This window comes from Glycine soja, chromosome 16 (genome assembly GCF_004193775.1).
Source record: "Glycine soja cultivar W05 chromosome 16, ASM419377v2, whole genome shotgun sequence".
NCBI classification, from domain to species: Eukaryota; Viridiplantae; Streptophyta; class Magnoliopsida; order Fabales; family Fabaceae; genus Glycine; species Glycine soja.
The window spans coordinates 31,021,927-31,046,375 of NC_041017.1; the positions used below are offsets into that span (position 1 = coordinate 31,021,927).

Genomic DNA, 24,449 nt, shown 5'->3' on the forward strand with positions numbered 1-24,449 from the left:
CTAGTTAGATCCCAGATCCTTGAAGGATGAAAAAATATCATTACCTACCATGTGAGGTTCACATGACAGAAGGGTAGTAGCATGGTCCCTGCGGCATGCTACAGTAATGGCAACAAATTAAAATGAGAGGTCTTTTGCTGATGACCCTACTCTGACTAACAAGAATCCCTCGACTATAGACAGTGGTCCTATTCGTACATAAGAAAAGTTCAAGTATAATTCTAGAACAAAATTTAACTGTCATATCACTAAGATTAGGATAAAAATACTATCTTCAAAGCTATTGAATTCCGAAACAATTGTATCTTTTTAAGCACATGGAAATACATGGCATGTAGATGTATAACAACAACTTCAGTAATGCTACAAACCAGAAAGAATTAATACAACAATCCAACTCCTGCATCATTCCTCTTTTGGAATAGATCAGTGCAGAAATAAATAAAGGTTACAATGAAAGACCTCATTTCATGTGAATAGGTGAATATCAACAACCAACTAAATTTATATCCAAACCATTGCCAAAAATTCAGATTCTTAAGTACAGCTTCCCTAACTAGAGAAGCCTAAGGTGTGCAGTATCATTCAGCCTTTTTATCTGCCAACCAGTTCTCAGAGAATGCTGCAACACAGTCACTGAAGAGTCTTCTATGCAAAACTTATGTGACATCAGAGGGCTACATCCAAGAAGGCCAGTCAGGAGACACTTAATTGGCAGAGAATGAGTAAATAGTCCTATACAAGACACAGTTGGTGAAAAGCTGCTGAAACCAGAATTATGCAGAGAACTTCCGTGGTTTACATTGCCAGAAGAAATTTCATCTTCAATTTCATCACCAGTGGTTGTCACAAATTGTAGTCTGCTCTTACCAGACTTTTTCCTTGAGAATGGAGGCCGGTGCCTGTTGAGCAAATCCCATTGGTTTGGAGGGAGAGAAGGTCCATCTTGGTCGTGAAGTGAGTTAGTGAGAAGAGCATGGGAGTTGTTCTGTGCAAATGCCTGGTTGTCATTTTGATGTGATGATAAATCTAATAGTTTTTCATGTAATGCAAGGACAGTTCCATTTAAGAAGTGAATCATCCGGAATTCTACTTGTCTAAGTGATTCACCAGAAGGTGCAGTAAAATCTGGCTGGAACCTGTCAATTAAGCCCTGAATTTCGGGAGTATATATTTCTGATCGAAGGCAGCCTTCCCAATTCCCTTGACTAATCTCTGCAAGAGCATCTGTGGATTGAATTTGTTCCTCTGAAAAATTGACTTCCTGTTCATTGGAACTTTAAAGAGTAAGATTTCAAGCATGAGATTCTGGAATGTAGTTATTCCTTTTCTCATTGGCAGTTATGCAAACCATGAACCATCAGAAGTGAAATTACTTAAGACACATAAATGACCATTGTAAAATAATCATGCTGCTACTGCAGATTTAGGTAATTCTGGAGTTTATTTTGTTCATGCCTTCCAACTATCGAATACCCTCTCAACCACATCATTCTGAACAAGATTATTTAATGTCAAGCATCAAAATAATAGTTGCCATTGAAGTTTTTACCGTTTCCACTTTTTCCATCTTGCTTTGATTAACATCTATAACTTTTATTCATACGAATCAACATCCAATATAAGCCAACAGTAATAATCAGTTGTGGTATCTATGGGTTTTTCCTCCACTCTCCTCAGCAATTTCATAGATGTTATGTAATGTCGCATTTACCCACCTAGGATCACACCATGCCAGTCGGATCGGTTACAATACAAAGTACATGATTAGTTCAAAATTAACATAAAACACAAATCTCATCAAGAGAAACAATCAATGCTCTAAAAGCAAACATAAGTCACTATTGTCTAATTTGTAAGATATTCTAATTTATCTTTCTAAAAAAGCTTATAAAACATAAAATGCAGTTAGAAGCATTCAAAACACATGGCAAGAACACACATACACAAACACTACTATTCCAAAATGTAAGTGATCCGTGCACTTGCACACAATTGAGCACATTCAAACTGAGAAAACTACCTTGCACACCGACACCGCCGTGGACCGCGCCCGATCCAGCGGGGACGAATACACGGCGCTGAACCGAACCCCCTGCGACTTGAGAAACACGGCCAGAGCCCTGGCATGGCGCTTCCCGTTGGCCGTCAGTGCGGCGGCGGGGCAGCGGCCGCCAACCAAATCCGGCGCCAGATTCAGCTCGCACTCGCCGTGGCTGATCAGGAAAACCTCCGTCACCGCCTCGTCGTCCGCCACGGCGACCATCCCGTTCCCCGAAAAGCTCCGGGACAGCGCGGGCGGCGACGGAAGCGGGGGCGGCGGGCCAAGGACGTTGTAGGGGTCCCAGACCTTGATCGAGGGGCCGAGCCGCGGCGTCCCGAGGGACGAGAGCTGCGGCGAGAGCGGAGACGCCGACGCGTGGCACGGCAGCATCTCGGGCTCCTGTTCCAGAACCTTCTTCACCATGTGGTTGCCCAATTGGGCCCGGCCCATCAAGGGCCCGTTGAGGTTCCTCTCATCTTCTTCTTCTTCTTCTTCTTCTTCGCTGTCTTCCACCACTTGCACTGACTGACTCGCACCCATTTTTCACGAAACGGCGTCGGATCGTGCGAGATGCGGGGGTTTATGACTCCGATTTGAAACGCATCGCGTGGCGGGGTTTGGGTAGAGAGGGATCTGAATAGAGAATAGGGTTGGGGGGGTTAAGTGGGTGAGCGAAAAGGAAGAGAAGTAGATCTCAATGTGGCGTTTTCGATCTTCATTTCATCGTGTTGGGGCTTCAACCCTCGTTCTTCAATCCGTGTTTGTATATAAATAATTAAATATGCTGTCAACTGTGAAACTATGAAGACGAAGCCCAAGGGAGCCACGGACTACGCATTAAATTTTGTCTTACCTCGTTAATTTTTCTTTTTTTTTTAACTCTTCAGGAACATGCTATAAGCTACTCTTTGTATTTGCTTTACATTTTTTTTTTTTGGGTATTTGCTTTGCATGTTGATTTTGAAAGATTTTATTTATTTATCATTTGACAGCCTAAGAAAACGTTTACTAAATTGTCTTTAATTTATTCACCAAAAAAATGTTTTTAATTAAGATTTTCTTTATTTAATTTTTAAGTATTTTATACAATTTTAATAAATAAATAATGTGTGTATTGATTTTTTTTTATGTTTTATTTGATTGTAAATGTATAACAAGTTTGTAAATTTTTCTAATAATTTTCTTAGAAGCATTAAATACTCCCTCCATTTCCAAATTATTGATTTTTAAAGTTTTTTTCATCTTGAATAAGAATAACAATAAAAGAATTACTTAACCTAAAAAAACAATAAAAAAGTGACTTTTTTATAAAGGAAATAAAGAAGTTAGTTATTAAAATAATTTTACTAAAATATTTTATTTTTCATAAATACATTACTAGTAACGATTAGGTGACTAATAGTGATGGTAAAAAAATTACACCCTTATATCCTCAAACAATATCAAATACACACTAGAAAGTCAAGATATGTGTCAATTACATTAACTTGTAGATATATAAACAATTAGACATGTGATTTTATATTTTATGCATTCAAATTATTTTGAAAATTCATAATGCATTCAAATACCCTACTCAAATTATAATGCTTATATCCATGATTCACCTTTGTCCACTTTCTACTTGTAAAAAAAAACTCACATCCACCTTCTCATGCCCTTTATCTCGTTATTCAACTATTGTCTACCGCCTTTATTAAAAAAATTAGCCTTCAAGCAATAGCTTTTACACTCAATTCTCACAATGCAACATGTGTTACTATTAAGGGGTGGTGGTTGTCATTCTACATTGGTTGTAGAACTGACGTAGATCTTGCTGATGTAAAAAGTCTAATATTTTAAATTATAAAGGAAAAAATATAAGAAAAAAGATTGAATTGTGATTTATAAAATTTTTGTAATCTTTTCAAACACAACTTATTATTTGCTTATAAGTTTGTCAACAAAACTTAATATGAAAATGAAGACCATATAATCTTAGTAGTTTATTGTTTTATCAAAAGCCTTTATAAAATGAAATGATTTAAACTTCACAATTCAAGTTTAGGTATAACAAATGAAAACAAAATTAAAAAACACAAAAAAATTATATTAGTTCGTCTCAACCATTGAGACTACATATAATATTTACAAATATATCTCATAGTCATTCATTCTCGGGATTTATAGGTGGATATATAAATATATTTCATTGTCTTTCTCTCTCATGATTTATAAGGTGCTTCGAGAGCTTTTTAGAAAATTTAAGAAAAAGTTATAAGAGTTTGAATGCTTGAGAGAGATGTTTGTTCAGAGTTTGTAACTTCAAAATTTATGTCATTTATTACATACTTGCTAGAGAAGTAATCATTGTCTCTAAAGGGTCTTCTTCTTCCTTTTATCTTTGTCTATTGGTAAAGGTGTTTATTGGAGCATTAAATGCTTGTCACCTACTTGTCAATTAATTAGATAAAACATTTTACTCATCTTCCTTGATGAACACTTCAAATCTTGCATCACAAGGCAAATCAACTTTTGTACTATATATAAGGTTATTCTAGAGTCACCTTTAGATTGAGTGATAGCTTTATCATCTAACTTTTCTTTTTTGTTCTTCAACAGATCCTATGAAGAATAACTAACATTCCATGCACAAAGGATCAAAAGGACAAAGTATTTAATTGATCATAAATATTGTAGACTTAGCATCTGTTTGCTATCGTCTGATTTATCAGACGAAAACTCAACACAATTTATTTTGTATGGATGTCAGATGAAACTTTGAAACTTAATATATATTCATCAAATCAAAATAATTGAAGATTTTGATTCATCTTATGACTCAACATTAATCGATTATGGTAGCTAGAACCAATGTAAAAACATTTTACATTGGTTCTAAATAGAATCAATGTAGTATTTGTACAAATCAAATACCAAAATACTTATATTTGTGTTTTCTCCCGTGATCACAGAAATCCCCACACCAAGGAAGAACATTTTATCACCAATTTTAAATTAAATATTGATAAATAAAAGAGGGGACAACCCCTTGGCAGTGGACGAAATCAATTGCAATGAGACCGATAACAACTCACATGATTGTTTGTCTGCTTAGAAAGAAAAGGCATAGCCCAATCCATATTCCAGTTTGACACTGCACTTTGATGACTAAGGTCTAGTTTCCTATGGTATTTATTTAGAGCAATCCCAAACATGATGTGGTCATCAATGTTAAGGATAATCACAAAATATGCCTCCCCTTTTATCACTATCTTTCCATTTCAACACATCTTACGTTTCCCTTTTTTTTCTCTGTTATGTTGCAAGCCTCCACTATTTGCCTCTTTTATCACTCTTTTTTATTACTTACTCAATCGCATACTCCATCCGTGACTGCGTCCTATTCAATAAAATCTTCCACTTTAACAATATTTATTTCAGGATCTCTTCCCTTGTGTCAACATTACAAGGTCTATGTCTTAATGGTTAGTTTAATGGTGTCCGATCTGTGTATCAAATTACACCTTCAAAGGTCCTCCAAAAGCACCCACAATTCTTTGCCTGGGTTACACTTGTTGGAGACAGATTTAAACTTGCCATGCTTTTGGCATGCCAAAGTACTAGTACTAGTAGCTCAAAGATCTTAGTTGAATCAAGTTAATCATGAGACTTTGATCAATAGGGTATGCAAAATAGGAGAAACAAGGGCTGCCATTGTTTGGTTACTGCTACTGAATAAACTAAGAAATTAAAGGAAGATAACTTTTGCATTCATTTTTTATGAAGCTAGCATTCGCTTTTGCAGAGTACATATACTAGGTAAATGAAACAACACAAAAGCTCAATAATAAAGGGTCCAAAACAAGGAATTAACAAAGTTTAACAAGAGAACTACTTAAAGTCCAAAATGGATAAAATTCCTAAGGGAACTACTATTGGCCCTACCTTCTTTGTTGTTGGCCCCTACAAATTCAAGGAAAGACCCCCTTACCCCTCAGTGCAAACCTTCCTCTTTCCCCTTCCCCTGTGCCACCAACACTCCTCCCCCATCCCCTACGTTGTGCCCCCATCCCTTGTGGTGCCCCCCCAACCCTCCTTCCCCTTCCCTCGCGTGCCACCCTCTTTCCCCTTCCCTTGCGCATGTGACCCCTTCTACCATGGTCCAGTCACCACTGTGCCACCGGAAAGCCACCTCTGCAACTCTGTTCGCCGCAAAGCCACCTCTGTAAGTCCGTCCGCACCGCACACCACCCCATTAAAATAACAACGAAAATACGATTCTATTGTATTGTTTCAATGAAATTTTATTTTCGTTGTTAATTTTTTTCCGATCCTGTAATACAATGGAAACATGATTCCATTATATATTTGTACAACAAAATTGTATTTCCATTATGTATTTTTGTATACACACCCCATCACATAACGGAAACACCATTCTGTTGTAATGGAATCATGTTTTGGGAAAATGACATTTTTGGAGAAAAAAAAGAGGTGCCAGCCCCTTAGTAGGGGCTATTAGCAATGGCAATGAGACCAATAATAATTAAGCAAAACTGATTGCTTAGTCTTTCTCTTCGGCCTTTCAAGGCCCAATGCTTCTTGATCCGTTGATGGTCCAGCAACAGCCATGCTGTTGCTGAGAAAGGTTGAAGGACAATTAATCGAGTCTAGTGTGGTAATGAACAACACTATCATGATAGCTTGGGGTGTGTGATTTATAAATCACACTTTGAAATGGCTGTCAAGGGGATCTCTCCCGATCTGGTCATTTCCAAGAAATTTTAAATAGGGAAAATAATTTATCAAAAAAATTTAAATTTCTTTAATCTAAAATTTATTGTTTTAATTATTTTTATGAAAAATTTAAATTTTTTGGAATTTTAAAACAGAATTTTAAATAACTAAAAATGTGAAATTTTAATTTCATTTTAAAAGGTAAAAAATCATCTTCCAAAACTTTCCCATATTTTCTTTATAATCTTAATCTTCCCTTCTACTTAAAAGTTGTTGAAACCTAATTCTCGAACTCGCAACTCATTTTCTTTCACCTTCACAATTTTAATTTTTTTTATCCAAATACAAAATTTTAAAAATAAAAGAATTTCAATTGAAATATTTGAAATTCTTAGAATTTAAAATTTTTCAGAATTTTAAATTCCCTTGGTTCAAACACACTCTAAATTTTTCATGATTTTGCAGTCAAGTTAGCTTACTAGAATTACAAACATATTGGTTTCATAAATCAAGCTGCTGTTACCTTATTTTGGATAGAAGCAGAAGAATTTTATGATTTTATCCTCTGTTCGGTTTACATGTGTAATTGCTTTAAAACTATTCATAAATCAAGCTGCTGTTACCTTATTTTGTCTATGAATAACTCCATTGATGCATTTCTTCTCATTGTTTTTTTTTATAATTTTTATCGGCAAACTAGTATATATATTCATAAGCTCAAGAAGTGCCAAATAGTAGATCATACAATTTGTAAAAAGATCAAGCAGGGTTCCCCCTTACACCAAATTAAAAAATCTGATCCACCAATATGGGCTACCTACTGCAGAAATTACCAAAAAACATCAAAATCAAACAATATCACCACTTGACAATTGTGATCTATCATTGCTTTGATTTCATTAACCTCCATGCCTATTGCTTTAAATTCTCACCATACATTGCAGCATCCAAATAAGACTTTTTTTCCCTACCACTGCATACCCTTTTCTGTTGGCTTCCTTCTTGTTGCTGTCAAAGAACTACTTTCCGACGCCTAGTCCAGTTCCCCCTTCAAATATCAGCTGCTTGTTGAAAAGCCATGATCATCTCGAAGAGGAAACATCAATAGGAATAACAGAAGCAGGTTGCCTCCATTCCCTGCATGCACACTACTAATAACAGAAACAGATTTTCTCCATTTTCTAAACAAATCCCTGCATATCCGCCCCCCTCTATAAAAGAAATAGTGAATCAACCTTAATAGATCAGAAAACCAAAAAATAGTCCACCTGAAGATGTATCTTATCAACATTTACATGCGTTTCTTTTATTGTTATTCTTTACCTTTTATCTCTTTGATGATGAAGACTGAAGAGAGGTTATTTCCTTGATGGCCGTTTTGTTTTGTTTATTTTTCAGTTAGTCATTTGAATCTGAAGCAAAGAAATTACAGAAGCACTTGCACTTTGTTTTTTGAAGATAAAGATATTTGATATTTATATTTGTATTTGTATTTGTTATTTTTATCTTAATTAACTCACTAAGTAATGCTATTAATTGATGAAAGATAATATTGTTTGTTGAAACAATTGATGAATCACCAGTTATGCTTTGGTTTTCAATGCCCTAGTTAATGTGTATGAAGTTGAGTATTCTGATTTATTTTAGTATTATTAAGCATCCTAACTTCCTAAGGATTTGGGAACAAAGAACAGCAAAATAGCAATAAGATTCAAGTCAAATGAAAATTGGAATTTGTTGTTGATGCTGGGCTTAATTATATTTTTCCAATTCTACATAGTTCTATTTTTGGTATATTTTCTTTCTTTTTTTCAATGTCAGAATGTACACCTATTAACTTGCCACTTTTTTTCAACATCCACTATAAAGACAATGTTGAACCTGCAACCAAATGATTGCTATTTGCAATTTCGGAGAGGGAAAGATAATAATCATAATAAAATATCATTTGCAGTTTTTGGTTTGGTAGAGTGAAGAGACTGTCTTGTCTCGAACCAGGGACCAATACATGATATTGGATTCCGCAAATCATTTGACCAGGTTGCAGAGAGAAAATATCATTTCCACTTTGACTATATATTTTGGTACACCATCTTTCCTTTAGCTACATAAATATGTATATGTTTGGATTATAGTTTGGAAACCATGCTTTCTTCCAAGGAAAAAGTGATTTTTTCATTTTCAATCATGTTTGGGATTCAAATATAAGTATAAACATGATGCAATTGTGATTGTGCATACATGTTTAGATAAATTTTAATTTGTGTACCCTCATTTTAGAGTTTAGTGTAGGCAAATTATAATCCAACATGCCAAAATTTGCCAATTGTATGAAACACAAGCTAGTGAGATAAAAGATATATGATCATCAATAGGAATATAAGAGTCGTACGCACTAGTCAAAGCAACAGGTTAACTTTTCTGACCAAGGAGAATGAATTGCCACAAAAGAAGGGTGGTGGTAGGAACATACATGGGAATACAGGCAACAAACCCACAATGAAAAGAAAAAAAAAAATCAAGACTAAGAAGTAATAAAACCCATTTTCCAAAAAAAAAAAAAAAACACCCAAGCTTACATTTTCATTACTTGCAACACACACACACACACACACTTTTACAAAACAGGAATATGTATTAGTGATTTAGCACCAATTTGGCTTGCCTTCTGTCTCATATTATAAGTATACAACAGAGCAGATATCTTTCCATTTACTGAAAAACCAGATATATTTCCTGTTTCTGATATGATTATTAGCTACATGGATTAATAAATAACTACCTCTGCATAAATAATGGTCGATGATTGGGATTTATTGACCCTATGCATTATTTTCCATGAATAGTGTAAATCTCGCCTTGTCCATTTTTGTTTGTCTAAAAAAAGAAATGCTATATTATAAGAATAACTTCGTATTATTAGCCTTTTGAGGCATAAATAAACATGATACACTATTATAAGGAAGTCTCTGATATGCAATGGTTTTCGCAAATGTTGAATCAAGGAGTAATTAATTTCTGTTTTGGCATCCTATGGTTCAACCTAGAATAAAAGACCAATGAAATACAAAATTAAAAACTCAAAAACGATCAACAATTAATTATATAACGACATAAAAAAAGTGATTAATTCTACCGATGAAATACAAAATTAATCTTTACTTTGTCACCAATTTTAAATGAAATATTGAAACCTGACGAAGAGGTCTAGACTCTAAACCAAAGATAAAGTTGAGACTGCTATATAAAATTGGAGATTTCAGGATGGGAAGTAAAATATGAAACAATAAATGTTGATTCAGAGGAATGTATAAAAAACATTCAAATGCCCAATCTATTTTCATTGAAACCAAAGCATAGTTAAATATCTAAAACCAAACTTGATTACAAAACTTAAATCAGTGTCCAGTATGCAGTAGCACAAGTAAAATTAGTTACAATGTTGTCCTAGCAACTTCCATGTCTGCTAGTCTGTGCTTTTTCAGCAACTGTTGGTTTTGAGATTCTGAACTATCGAGATCATCATCTAATTTATTTCTCTACGAGGATCGGTGAATTGAATATCCTCCATGCTACTTTGCTGTTTCAATATATGGATTCCACTTTTTACAAGGACAGGGATGCAATCCCATTTTTCAAATATATCCTCCATTCATTTTCTGAAAGTGCTTCATCTAAATTGTACTCAACAAATGTTTATCTTTGAGTTCCATCTCCTGCAGATCAATAAGACGTGTAGTATCCATTTCCATCCACAAATTGTACTCAAATAAATGTTTATTGCCGTTGATGATCAAAATGGTACTAACAACTTCACTTCCTGGCAGGAAATAGTCATAATCTTCATCTTCATGTTCTAGCAGGGAATTCTCATCTTCCTTCTAGCAGGGAATACTCATCTTCGTCTTCATCTTCATCTTCTATCAAGGGATACTCATCTTCGTCTTCAAGCAGGGAATACTCATCTTCATCTTCGGGTGGGGAATACTCAACTGATCCTGTAACAAGACAAATAACTAGGGCTGGGAACTTGTTATGGAACCAGAAAGAAATTGATGGACCCCCAGCCCGGTCTGGTACTCAAACCACTCTGGAATCTTTTCTCCTGGCAGATGAAAGTTGGTGTTTCCAGCCTCATGCAGTTCCTGTTAGTAATATATAATTCATCAAGTTTAGCAACATTGAATACACTATGAATGACCAAATTAATCAAATACATAAGAGACAATACCAGATTCAGTAACTTGCTTCTACATGAGGAAGTCAAGGATAGGCAATTCTTTGCAGAGAAATATTTCAAGTTTGGAGGAATCCCTCTAATTTCTTGAAGAAGCTTGCAGTGATGCAAATAAAGACTAGTTAAAAAGAGGCATTCTTTGATGCATTCAGGAATAACTGTAAAATTATTCCCACGTATATCTAATTCCTTCACATTAACAAACCATGGGAGAACTATCGAAAAAAACTCATCTGACAACTTGCAGTATTGGAGAGCAAGCTTTTGAATGTTTGAAGACACAGTTGAGCTAACTTTTTCTGCACCCTTTTTAGGCAATAGCCACCCTTCCTATCGCCAAGCTGTAATATCAGCCAGTTGTGTCATCATGGAAATGTTCGAAATGCAAATGCGACCATCATACCTCAGTGCTACTGTGTCACCCAGATGTAATTGTTTAAGCCTAGTAAGATTTTTAAATGAAAGAGGGAATTTTTTTATGGGAGTTCCTTCCAAGTCAAGTTGTGTTATACTTATCATCTTTCCTAATATTTCTGGAAAACTCTCAAGACTGGAACAAAACTAAAGTTTGAATTGTTCAAGAGAGGTCAGCTTGATGGGTGGAAAATTCTTTATCTTGGGGCAACAATCAGCATTCAAGATTTTAAGTTTGTCCAAGAACCCAACTGAACAGTGAATTGTATATCAATTCTGACACGATTGAAATGACAATTTTTCCAATTGTGGGAGGCAAGATACATCTGGTATCATTGTTAAACATTGACACCCATCAAAATTTAAAAATTTCTGCAACATAAAGAAAAGGAAAAAAGAAGCAAATCAATAAACCAAAACTGAATTTATTAATATAAAACATGAATAAAAGAACCAAATGAATAACGAGTGAACTTTCAACTTATTAATAAACATGGTCAATGATATGAACTCAATAATACACTTGCCTTTTTCAATAATAAGGTGGCCAACTTGAGTGATGTAAAGCAATTGTTGGGTAACTTGCAAATAGCAAGTTTCTTTGGATGAAAATCGTTTGGCAAAACCTGTGAAGGATATCTCCACCATTCCAATACTCTAAAGTATTAGGAAGATGTTTGGGACCTTCGGAAAACAGACCATTTCTAATAATAAGTGTTTTGAGATTTTTCATCCTCTTGAAGGCATCCCCATCCCATTCTACCTCTACTTCTTCACATAAGGGAAAATCCATAAACATGATTTCAATATGACGAGTTCCCTTTTAACCCAAAATTCACGAATCAACCACAACATACATGCATGTTTAGAGAAATGTACATATTATTATGAAGGGAAAAAATAAGTATGAAAAGAGAATACAATAAACAAAAGAGATAATTCAAGGATAAAGATGAAAAACCAAACCATCATCATATGCCAATCTTATTCATCTTATTTTCTTCTAAAACTTGAACTATATCTTCAGGGAACCATAATCTGCTACGTTTTCCAGGCTCTTTTGGTGATTCTTTTTGGACAATTTCTTTTCCCATGTCCTCAATCAAGTTATGTAGTGTTACCTTACCACCCAAACCAATCTTTATGAGAGATTTTTCAACCAACACTCCAATGTGATGTTTCATGCATTGGCCATGATGTGCATGAAGTATATCTTCAACCTCTCCCAATTCATATTCTTTGAAGCAGCAGGCAATGTCGAGAAAAAACTCTTTGCTCATCTTCTTCCAAAGCATCATAGCTTATTTTAAGTATCTCTAGGATCTCTTTGTTAGGAATTCTTTCATACCGATTTAAAGCAAACTCCTATTGTTCCATACTTCCTCCAAATAAGTTGGAACCTAGTACTTCTAAAGCCAATGGAAGGCCCTAAGCATAAGTTATTGCTCGAATTAAAACATCCTCATAACAGGAATCAACTTTGTACTTTTCTAAATTAAAAGCTTTCCAACAGAGTAACCGAAGAGCATCTTCATCGTTCAACAATTCCACCTCATAAGTTCTTTTAACACCGTGACATGCTAGCAACTGTTTGTCCTGAGTCGTGATGGTGACTCTACTGCCAGGACCCAATCAATCAGGTCTTCCAACAATCGCTTGCAACTGTTCTCGTTTGTTGACATCATCTAAAATCAAAAGAACCTTCTTCCATCGGAACCTACACTGTATAATGGAAATTCCTTGTTTAACACTTGTTAACATAATTTCCTTCTCTCCAACTGAATCAGAAAGAAGGTTCCTTTGGAGATGTTGTAACCATGTTTGTTTGAATTTTCTCTCACATTTTCAAGAAAACGTAAAGTTTCAAAATGGTCAGCAATGGAATTATAGAGGAACAACAAGTGTTGTTTTACCCACTCCACCAAGTCCATGGATCCCCACCATGTGGACAACATCATCAGATCCAACATCCAAAAGTGGCATAACATTTAGCACTTGTGACTCTGGTCTAACTGGGTAGTCCGCAACATGTAAAGGAGCATGATTAATCTTGCTTGAAACCAAGTCAACTATCCTCTTAATAAACTCATTCATATCTGTCCCTATTAAATCAAATATATTTGTGTGAAGTCAGACCAATCTCTCATGTCCATGTCTTGATATGTATGTATGCACTGGCGATCTACGTTCACAGCAATGGCGGCAATTTGCCCCCACAAGAAAAATAATTATAGTTTAATATTTTTAATAAATTTTATTTTTATCCCCATAAAAAATGGTGTTGCTCCAATAAAATATTTTTTTAAATGAAGTAATATAAACAGTTATAGGTGATAAAAAAGAGAATAAACTAGTACTAATTTTATTACTTTACCTTTGTAATTTTAAATAACTTTGACGTAACACAATTATACAATATCTTTAAAATGTAAAAGTATGTGTACGTAGAAACTTGAGTATTTTTTACTTTTTTGGTTGGAACATTATGGATTTTGTAAGAAATTGTAATTTTTTCCTTTTATAAAAACATTATTATTATTTTTGGATCCGCCACCTTATGTATATATGTTGTTCAAGGTTAGTAAGTATTATTTTTCTCTTTAAATTTTAATATTTAAATATCATTAGAAGAGTTAAAATTAATGAATGAGTGTAAAAAATAAGTTAAAAGATTGTAATGGTACCCATTGAAATGGTAGCCAGACAAGTTAGCCACTTGAAGCAGAGCCATCTTCCATGTCTCTGTCTTCTCCATGTTATGTTTGAAACCCATCTTATTTGCATTGAACTTCTTTTCATGATTAGCCAATGCCTCTCCAAAAACTACCTCTGTGGTGTCGCACATCCGAAGAATCTACATAATAAAAAATTGGTAAAACCAACAGACCCTTCCCCTTAATAAAGTTAAGGATGTAAGCAAGTTCATTTAAGCAAAAGGAGGAAGATGCATGGTTTTGGGAGAGCACGATGATGAAAATTCTGGACACTTCAATTCCCTTCTCAAGTGCTGATGTGATTTCATGCCCTCTTTGGAGCTCCTTGTAGTCGATGAAGGTGTGAATTCCCCTGTCCTGAAGGGCATTGTAGAGATTGCCACTGAAACCACAACGAGTATCTTCCCCTCGGAAGCTAAGGAACATGTCATAGGTGAATCTGTAACTAAATGAAGATGAGGATGGTCTCATAGCCATGAGAACTGAGAAGAGAGGTCAGCAATATTGTAGAAGGAGGAGTGATAGGTTGAGCCTTCAAGCAATAGCTCCTACACTTGATTAATTCTCACAATTCAGCATGTGTTGTTCACTTCTTTCTTCCTCAACTGCAATTGTACACACATGTTTAGTTCATGCACGTACACTTGCCTCTTTAAGTTTTTTTTTTTCCTGCTTGAAATAAAATTACGTATTTTTCCCATTGTTTATCTTTGGGTTTCATCATCTGCAGATCAAAAAGACGTGTAGTAGTATCAGTGGTTATCTTCATATTGTTCTTAAAAAATTGTTATTGCCATTGAATGATCACAATGCGGCAAACCATTTTGCCTTTTGGTAGAGAAAAGTCATCTTCATCTTTTAGGGTGGAATATTCATCTTCATCTTCATGCAGAAAATAGTCATCCTGTGATTAACAAGACAAATAGCTATAGTTGGGAATTTGTTTCGGAACCAGAATGAGATTGGCAGTCCCCAGGTCTCGCACTCAAACCACTCTGGAATCTTATCTCCTATGGGCTCCTGGCAAATAAGAGGGTGTTTCCAGCCTCATGCAGTTCCTGTTAGTAACAAATGATTCATCAAGTTTAGCAACATTTAATACACTATGAATGACCAAATCAAATAGATAAGAAACAATGCCTGACTCAGGAACTTGCTTCTACGAGAGAAAGTCAAGGATAGGCAACCTTCTGCATAAAAATATTTAAAGTTTGGAGGATTCCCTCTAATTTCTTGAAGACACCTTCAGCCATTCAAATTAAGGCAAATTAAAAAACAGAAGTCTTTAATGTATTCTGGAATAACTGTGAATTTATTCCATGATAGGTCTGATTCCTTCATATTAGCAAACGATGGGAGACCTACTGGAAAAAACTCACCTGAAAGGTTGCAGTTTTGGAGACGAAGATGTTGAATGTTTGAACACATGGTTCTGGCAAATGTCACTATAGGGCATTGCCACCCTCTCAATCCTAAACTGTAATCTTATCCAGGGAATGATCTACATGGTGGGTTTTGGGGGCAATTGCCCCCACTAACTTTAAAAACTTTCTTCCTGTAATATACATGAGTAATTATAAATTGTACCCATAATTTCAAATGTAGTATAAAAAAGTAATCTATATGAATATTATCTCCACTAATTTGTATGAGTATTGTCCCCACAATATAAAATTTCTGGATCCGTTACTGATCTTATGCGGTTCTGACATCATGGATATGTTCGAAATGAAAATGGTAGTTTTCCAGCTTCTTAATCTCTCTAATTCTTTGTCACCCAGATCTAATTCTTGAAACTGAGAAAGATTTCAAAAAGAAAGTGGGATCTTTTTGGGGTGAGTTTCGTGCAAACCAAAGGTATTTTATATTCTCCCCCTTTCCTAATATTTTTAGAAAAATCTTGAGCCAGTAACATCTTGAGAGTTCGCGTTCTTAAAGAGAGGTCAAATTGGATTTCTTTTACAATTCTAATTTCTTAAAGAGTGTACGTCCATGCATATGCAAGTGCAGGCAAAAATATATGAACCTTATGAGCTAACAGTATAATTTTTTTAGTTAAACACTTAATAAAGAGTGTCTGACACACTTGTATCAGTGTTGGAAATGTGTCACACACTTAGACATTTCAACCAAAAGGAGTGCCTGCACTTCATATTTCATAATCAGAAATGCATGAAAGAAATGCTTCAAAATCAAATGACACTTGGTCAGACACAACAGAAATGTTTTATTTTAGTATATTTACTTCAAGATAGATGGATCTAGTTATTAGTTACAGGCTGTCTCGAAGCAATTTGGACCAAAAATTTTAGGGTAAGCTATATCAAAATAATCAGTATTAAGTATGACATAAAAAGTGAAATTTAATTCCTTGTCATATTCTTGCCAATAACATTCATGGCAGCTGTGAAAGCCTGAAAGGTGTCAATAGGTTTGAGCAGTTCAAGTTTAGATTTCAGGAAATAAAGTAAAATGTGGAAAAATAACCGCGGATTCAGAGGAATGTGTAAAAACATTCAAATGCCCAATCTATTTTTATTGAAACCAAAGCATAGTCAAATGTCTAAAACTAAACGTGAATAGAAAAGATAAATCAGTTTCCAGTAAGCAGTAAGGCAAGAGAATTAGTTACATTGTTGTTTCAGCAATTGTTGGTTTTGTGATTCTGAACTATTGAGATCACCATCTAATTTTATTTTTCTGTGAGAATCCGTGAATTGAATATCCTCCATGCTACTTTGCCGTTTCAATACATGAATTCATATTTTACACGGACTTGGACACAACCCCAACTTGCAAATATAAACTCTGGATGGTTCCTTTCATTTTCTACAAGTGCATCTAAATTGTACTCAAACAAATGTTTATCCTTGGGTTCCATTTCCTGCGGATCAAAAGGACGTGTGTTATCCATGCTTATTAAGAATATGTTCTCAAAGATATGGAAATTGCCATTGATGATCACAATGGGCTTAAAATTACTCCTTTTAGATGGGAATAGACATAGACATCTTCAAATTTATCTTCTAGGGGGGAATACCCATCTTCATCTTTATCTTCATATGGGGAATACTCATCTTCATATTCAAGGAATGAATAATACTCTTCATCCCCAACAAGACAAATAGCTATGGTTTGATTTATTTTTTTTTATTGGCAAATGTTATTTGTTTGAAATTTGTTTTGGAATCAGAAAGAGTTTGACGATCCCGAGGTCTTGTGCTCAAACCACTCTGGAATCTCAGCTACGGGAAAATAAAAGGTGTTTCCAGCCTCATGCAGTTCCTGTTAGTCATAACTCATAAATGATTCATTCAGTTTAGCAACACTAAATACCTATGAAACATTGACACTGGACACGGATACCGGACACGGACACGTGGATACCTGTCAAACACATCAAACTCAACCCTGACACGGGCGTCGGTGTCGGTGTCGGTGTCGGTGTCGGTGTTGTGTCGGACACCGGACACGACAAGGGGATGGGGTGTCCGTGCTTCATAGCTAAATACACCATCGATGACCATATCAAACACATAAGAAACAACACCTGCCTCAGTAAGTTGCTTCTACACGAGGAAGTCAAGGATAGGCATTCATCTTCATAGAAATATTTCAAGTTTGGAAGAATCCCTCTAATTTCCTGAAGACACTTGCACCAATTCAAATTCAGGAATAACTCCTTCAATTCACATTAGCAAAAGCAAACAATGGGAGACCCACTGGATAAAATCCTTCATTTCACAGAATATAACTGTTTTAATTAAACACTTAATGAAGAGTGTCTGACACACTTGTATCGTTGTTGGAAATGTGTCACAAACTTAGACATATCAACCAAAAGGAGTGCCAGCACTTCATAGTTCCTAATAAAACGTATGAAAGAATTGCTTCAAAATCAAATGACACTTGGTCACACTACAGAAATGTTTCTTATTAGCATACTTAATTACTTCGAGATAGATGGATCAAGTTCTTATTTTCTGTTGGCATGTATTCCACATATGATCTAGATAAACATTTAATGCGGAGGAATTTACAAAGCAATTTGGACCAAAAATTTAAGGGTAAGCATTATAAAAAATAATAAGAACGACACATAAAATGAAATTTAATTCCTCGTCATATTCTTGCCAATAACATTCATGGTACCTGTAAAAGGTGTCAATATATAGGTTTGAGCAGTTCAGGTTTAGATAATAGCAGATGCTTTCCACTAATTTTCTTGCAGCATCCCTGGTCATTAGAAGAATATTAGCTACTATTGAAATTTCATAACCGTCTTTTATCCAAAAAGCTAACTCAACTTTATTCAGAATTAGCTCCAGTAAAAAAAAAAACTTTATTCAGAATTAGAAATCATAAGATTTCAAGGTTAGTGCTTTTATGTTACCCGTTGGGAATGAATTCAGAGGCGTAACATATTAAAAATAAAATTTAATTTAAAGATGATTAATTTTTTTATTAGTAGATACCAGCTGGCTTATGTATTCCTTCTTCCTTCATAGTGGGCTAAGCCCAGTTCCTTCTAGTCTTTGTATTGTTTTTTCACTATTGTTATGGGGAATTTTATGTGTATCTCCTTTTTTTCTCTTTGCACCTCTGAAGTTTTTTACTTTGGAAAAAAAAAAAAGAAGAATAGATGGCATGAAACAAAAAAGAGGATACAAATGAGTCAGATGGAGCTTATTTTTAGGCTGTTGTTAAACATACCTCTCAGTTTTAATCATATACCTCACATTTGCTTACTTAATTTATAATTATTTAAAAAAAATATATATCCTTCATTTTCAGAGATTAGTGCACCTCCCCCCTTTTTTTCTTTCTTCTTTCTTCACAGTTAAGAATGTTCAGCGGCAGTTGTCTATTACAAACACAGTTTTTGAAACAGATTTCAGCGAATTTTGTGTGCCTATAAAAGGCTTCTTACGTACCACATGAATTCAATTGAATGAGTGAATTCGAATTGCGAAACTTCTCTTCTTCTGTTAGTCTTGTGTTCGTGAGTGTGAAGCAAGTTTCTTCTTCTCCCGGTTTTGTTCGTTCCGCTCTGTAAATGTTTGTGGGTTTTTTTAGTTTCTATCTCACTGAACTGATATTACTAACGTTTTCTATCTGGAACACAGATGAAGATGGAACGAAAAAGGAGAAGAAAGTTGTTGAAATAAAACGCAACAAGTAAGAGCGGAGGGTGTACTAATTTTCAGGAGGAAAAGAATGAGATATATTTGGAAAAGCAATCACAAAAAAAGTGAAAAACAGGCATAAGATTAAAAGTGGGAGGTATATTTAACAAATGCCTATTTTAAAGCTACACAAGCACAAACAAATGAGTACACCCTACGTTCATTTGTTTGTGCTTGTGTAGCTTAAAAATAGGCATATTTTTAACATACAAGCTAGAAGGACCTATTTTTAACAAGTGGGAAGTTACCCTTATTAACAAAGGTGGGGAGCAGATGAAAAAGGCGTGGTTCGCGGAGAAGAAGAAGCAGCCGAGCTCACTGGTCTCGCGGAGAAGAAGAAGCACGCAGGAAGAAGAAAAGAAGCAGCACCAAGTGGCCTTCCAGGACGAGGAAAAGAAGCAGCAGGAAGTGGTTCCGGGAGGAGGAGTGTCTTTTTTAAATTTTTACTTAAAAGACAAAATGGCCCATTCACTAAAATTGCTGGTGCTGGTACATCTAGCATATCCCAAAAAGAAAAGGCATAGCCCAATCCAATTCATTTTCCACTTGGATGACTCAGCCCTAGTTTCCTATGCTATTTATTTATAGCAATCCCAAACACTATGTGGTCATCAATGTTAAGGATAAACACAAAGATATGCCTCCTCTCTGGTTATCACTCTCTTCCCATTTAGATTCATCTTATGTTTCCCTTTTTTCTTCTTTGTTATGCCACAAGCCTCCACTCTCTGCCTCAGCCTCATCCTCCACTCATTCACTTCACTTAGTCAATCGCATGTTCCATCTGCAACTGCATCCTATTCAATCAAATCTTCCACTAACAATATTTATTTCAGGATCTGTTCCCTTGTGTCAACACTACAAGGTCTCTGTCTTAATGGTGAGTTTAATGGTGTCCGATTTGTGTATCAAACTGCACCTTCAAAGGTCCTCCAAGAGCACCCACAATTCCCTGTTTGGGTGACACGGGCCGGAGCCAGGTTTCAACTGATCCTGCATTATCCATGCCAAAGTATTAGTAGCTCAAGGATCTAAGTTGAACCAAGTTAGTTATGGGACTTTGATCAATGGTTTATGCAAAATAGGAGAAACAAGGACTGCCATGCAGTTGTTCAGAAAGATTGAAGGACCATTAATCAAGTTTACCATGATGATGTAGAATACTATCACTTGGGAATAACCTATGCAAACATAAACATGTAATTGGACGTGTGATTTATAAATCACAGTCTGAAATGGCTGTCTAGGGAATTTTTTCTGATATTGTAATTTTTTCAATGACAGTGAGAAAATTTTCATGACTTTTGTGGTCAAGTTAGCTTACTGGAATTATAGAAATCTTATTACTTTTGTAAATTAAGCCGCTGTTTTCTTTATTTTGGATAGAAGCAGATGAAGAGATTTATGGTTTTATTTTTATCCTATGTTCGGTTTACATGTCAACTTGCTTTAGAGCTCGATGTGAATTTGATTCATCCACGTAACAATGTAAGAGAACAATCTGTAAGTCAATGTATATCTCTTATGCAAGCCCCCCATCTTATGTGTACGCCTGAAATTTCTGTGGCAGCACATGTGGAGTTAGAGGCTTTTTGAGCTAAATTTTGTCTTCATTATACTGAGCAAGATTGAATAATTTCTTTCATATTTCAATCTTTTCTGAATAACTTAGTTAGAAGATAAGAAATTACTAATGCAAAAGTTCTTGTTATTTTTAATGAATGTCATCACTGCTACGCATTTTTGGCCAATTCATGGAATTGTAGGGTATAATTGACTAATTTCTTAGTTTAGGTACATGTGGGTGAATATAGTAGAGTTAGAATTTTCTGTGACCACCATGTGCTGCTGTATCAATGCTTATTTCCTTTATTAATATTCACCCACATGTTCTAGTAGCTAACATTGTTTCTTAACTTCTTAAAATCTGGACAATTGAATTTACATTTTCAGTGGCTTTAAATCTTATAATGATTAGTCCAACTGATTTGTTTTGGACCTCTATTGCATACTGACTTTTATTTTTATTTATTCATCTGGTTTTGCTGCATAAGGGATAATGTCAATGTAAATAGAAGTATGAAATTTTCCACTATAAACAAAATGTTGAACCCTCAAACAAATGGTGGAATATAGGAAATTCCAAATGATTGATGTTTGGAATTTCAGAGGAAGTGATTAAACCAACGGGAAAGATAAGAATCATGATAAAATAAACCATTAGTCATTTTCAAATTTTAATTAGTTTAACACTTTTGATTTTTAAATTCATTCTATTTTTACTTATTTTTTTATTTTCCATTTAAAGTATTAAATGAGTTTTAAAAAATTATATTAAATAACATAACATACCAAGAATATATCAATTACATTCAAGCATAACTAATTAAAAATAAACCATTAATTATTTTCAAATTTAAATTTATTTACTACTTTTAATTTTTAAATTCATTCTATATTTGTCCTTATTTTTCTAATTTTTCAATTGAAGTATTATATTAAATAACATAACGAACATGCAAAGAATGTATCACATTCAACCATACCTAATAATAATAAACCAATAATTATTTCCAAACTATAATTAACAGCTTTAATTTTTAAATTCATTTTATATTTGTACGTATTTTTTTATTTTTCATTTAAAGTATTTAATGAGTTTTAAACAAATAATATTAAATTAAATAACATAACATACCATGAATGTATCACTAATTACATTCAACCATACTTAATTAATAATAAAATATTAATTATTTTCAAACTTTAATTTGTTTAACAGTTTAAATTTTTAAATTCATTCTATATTTGTACTTATTTTTATTTTTCATTTAAAGTATTTAATGAGTTTTAAATGGGAAATAAAAAAAATTAATTTTTCAATATTTATTAGTAATTAGTATAATAGAAGGCATCCCAATCCATTACAAAATAATAAAACAAATTGATGGATCCAAATCCACCCATTTAATTTTATGGATGGTTAATGATTCATCCACCAATTTTAAAAATTCAATGAATCTTGTAATCAATATTTAATGGATCAAAATTGATCCAACTTAATAACAATAGATTTTGTGGGCAATCTTCTACCAATGCCAGCTGGATTTTTTTTCGGTCATTGTCGGTCGAGATTATGTTTTGGCATGCATTGGCCTAGATTTTTTGGCAGACATCGATTGAGGCTATTTTTCGATAAACGTCGACTGATGATATTTTTCAAACGATGTTGGTCGATATCGTCCTAAACTTTTTCAGTTAACATCTACCAATGTTATTTTTTGGATGATGTCAGCTATGATTTTTTTTTTGTTCGACTTTGGTTAGGGCTATTTTTTTGCTTATGTTGTTTAGAGTTTTTGGTTGATGTCGATTGATGATTTTTTTTTCCGATGCAATTTTTCAAATGATGATGGCTAAGTTTTCTTAAGCTAACTTTAATTGGGGTTATTTTTTGACTGATGTCTTCTAGAGTTTTTTTGACCAATGCCTGTTGATGATGTTTTGCGGCCGACATTGGCCTAGGCTATTTTTATCGACATTCACTAGGGTTTTATTTTGGTTGATGTCGACCAAAAAATAACCATGGCCAATGTCTACCAAAATTCGTCATCGGTCGATGTCGACCAAAAAATAGTATCAACCAGCAAAAGCAAATCGACCAATGTCGGCAAAAAAACTAGCCGACATCAACCAAAAAAATAGCCAACATCAGCCAAAAAAATAGTCACGGTCAATGTTGGCTGGAAAAACCCTAGTCAATGTTGATAAAAAAAAATATCACTGGCATTGGTCAGAAAAAATTTAGTTGGTGTCAATTAAAAAAACATAATCGATCGACATTAGCCAAAAAATAGTCTTGATCAATGTCAGCTAAAATTAGCCTCGGTCAAGGTTAACCGAAAACAACCTCAATTTCTTTTTGTTTTTTTAAAATATATTATTTTTAATCTAAAAGTATTTAAGTTTTAAAATATATTTGTTTTGTGGATGGATCGGATGAATATACATCCATGAAAAAAGTGTTAATGGATGGATTAAATGGATTTTTGTCAAATGGATCATATCCATTAAATAATTTTTAATGGATCAAAATGAACGAATGAATTATTTTGATTTGATCCATTAGGATTGATCTGATTCATCCATTTTTCTTCCCTAATCCAACTTAGAGTTTTTTTTGGCTAAAAAGGATTTCTGAAATGGGGTATTTTTTTAAGCAGCCGAACTCTTTTGCAATTTATCCTCTCGTTTTGGCACTCCTTCCTTGTAATAAGCTCCTTTAAATCAATCTCCTTAAATAGGCCTTGGATCTAGCTGTTTTATGAATGATAGAGGTAGAATTCAAATGTTTAAAAAATTGTGAGTTGTTCAAGAGCATAGTTGAAATGTTTGTTCATTCTTCTCTTCTCTTTATCTTTCTTGTGTGTACTTCTAAATAGCAGACTTTTTTGTCTTCATTCTTTTGTTATGCCATGCATCTTTTGATTATCGGTCCTCTAGTCAACTTTTGGTATCTACCCATTGACTAAAGTTATCCTTAATATCATGTTTTTTTTTTATCATAGAAAATTTTTAATATTTACATTTTAATCAAGAAAATAAATATGATTGACATTCATGTTTTTAATTAGTTCTCCTTCTAGTAGTCCTATTTATGATTTTGTAGAATCTATATCTAGAAAGCTTCTATATTGTAGGCCACTACTTCACACCTTTCTTTATGCTTTTGAATCAACTCTTGTTTTTTAAGGCATGTTTCAAAGTAATCATTAATAGTTAAGTTTAGATAACTTATGATTTGGTTCTTGAAAGTTTGTTATCATTAAAACTTAAGCTTATAGAGGAATTTTGTTTCAATGATGTATATTAACAATTATGAAGTGAATAACATCAAAAACTTTTCTTATGTAAGGGAATCTATAGTCTAATATAACTTCCATAACCATAGCTACAATTTTACACTAACAAGAACAAATATGTTTAGCTTAAAAGTTGTTTGTGCAAATTGTAGTGGCCTTTTACCATCAGTAATTGCAATCACTTTCATCGCCAAAATACCAGAGGTCAATTAAAAATGCCAAAAATCGTTTCATGGTATCCTGCCAGTTATTTTAATAGTTGAAAATGTCAAT

At 34.1% G+C, this 24,449-nt stretch overlaps 1 protein-coding gene, 1 long non-coding RNA gene and 1 pseudogene across 2 annotated transcripts; all 3 read right to left on the reverse strand.

Moving 5' to 3' along the window:
• Positions 1-254: 254 nt before the first annotated feature.
• On the reverse strand, positions 255-2,887 carry LOC114390625. Its single transcript, XM_028351428.1, has 2 exons — positions 2,024-2,887; positions 255-1,264 (listed from the first exon to the last, which is right to left on the reverse strand). Exons 1-2 carry the CDS (start codon positions 2,582-2,584, stop codon positions 557-559), a joined length of 1,269 nt encoding a protein of 422 aa, XP_028207229.1. The 5' UTR covers positions 2,585-2,887; the 3' UTR covers positions 255-556.
• Positions 2,888-10,126: 7,239 nt separating this feature from the next.
• On the reverse strand, positions 10,127-15,212 carry LOC114390240 (annotated as a pseudogene).
• A 3,022-nt stretch (positions 15,213-18,234) lies between these two features.
• Positions 18,235-19,772, reverse strand: LOC114389507. Its single transcript, XR_003661786.1, has 3 exons — positions 19,563-19,772; positions 19,063-19,178; positions 18,235-18,364 (listed from the first exon to the last, which is right to left on the reverse strand). It is a non-coding gene; the product is annotated as an uncharacterized LOC114389507 (long non-coding RNA).
• Positions 19,773-24,449: the final 4,677 nt, after the last annotated feature.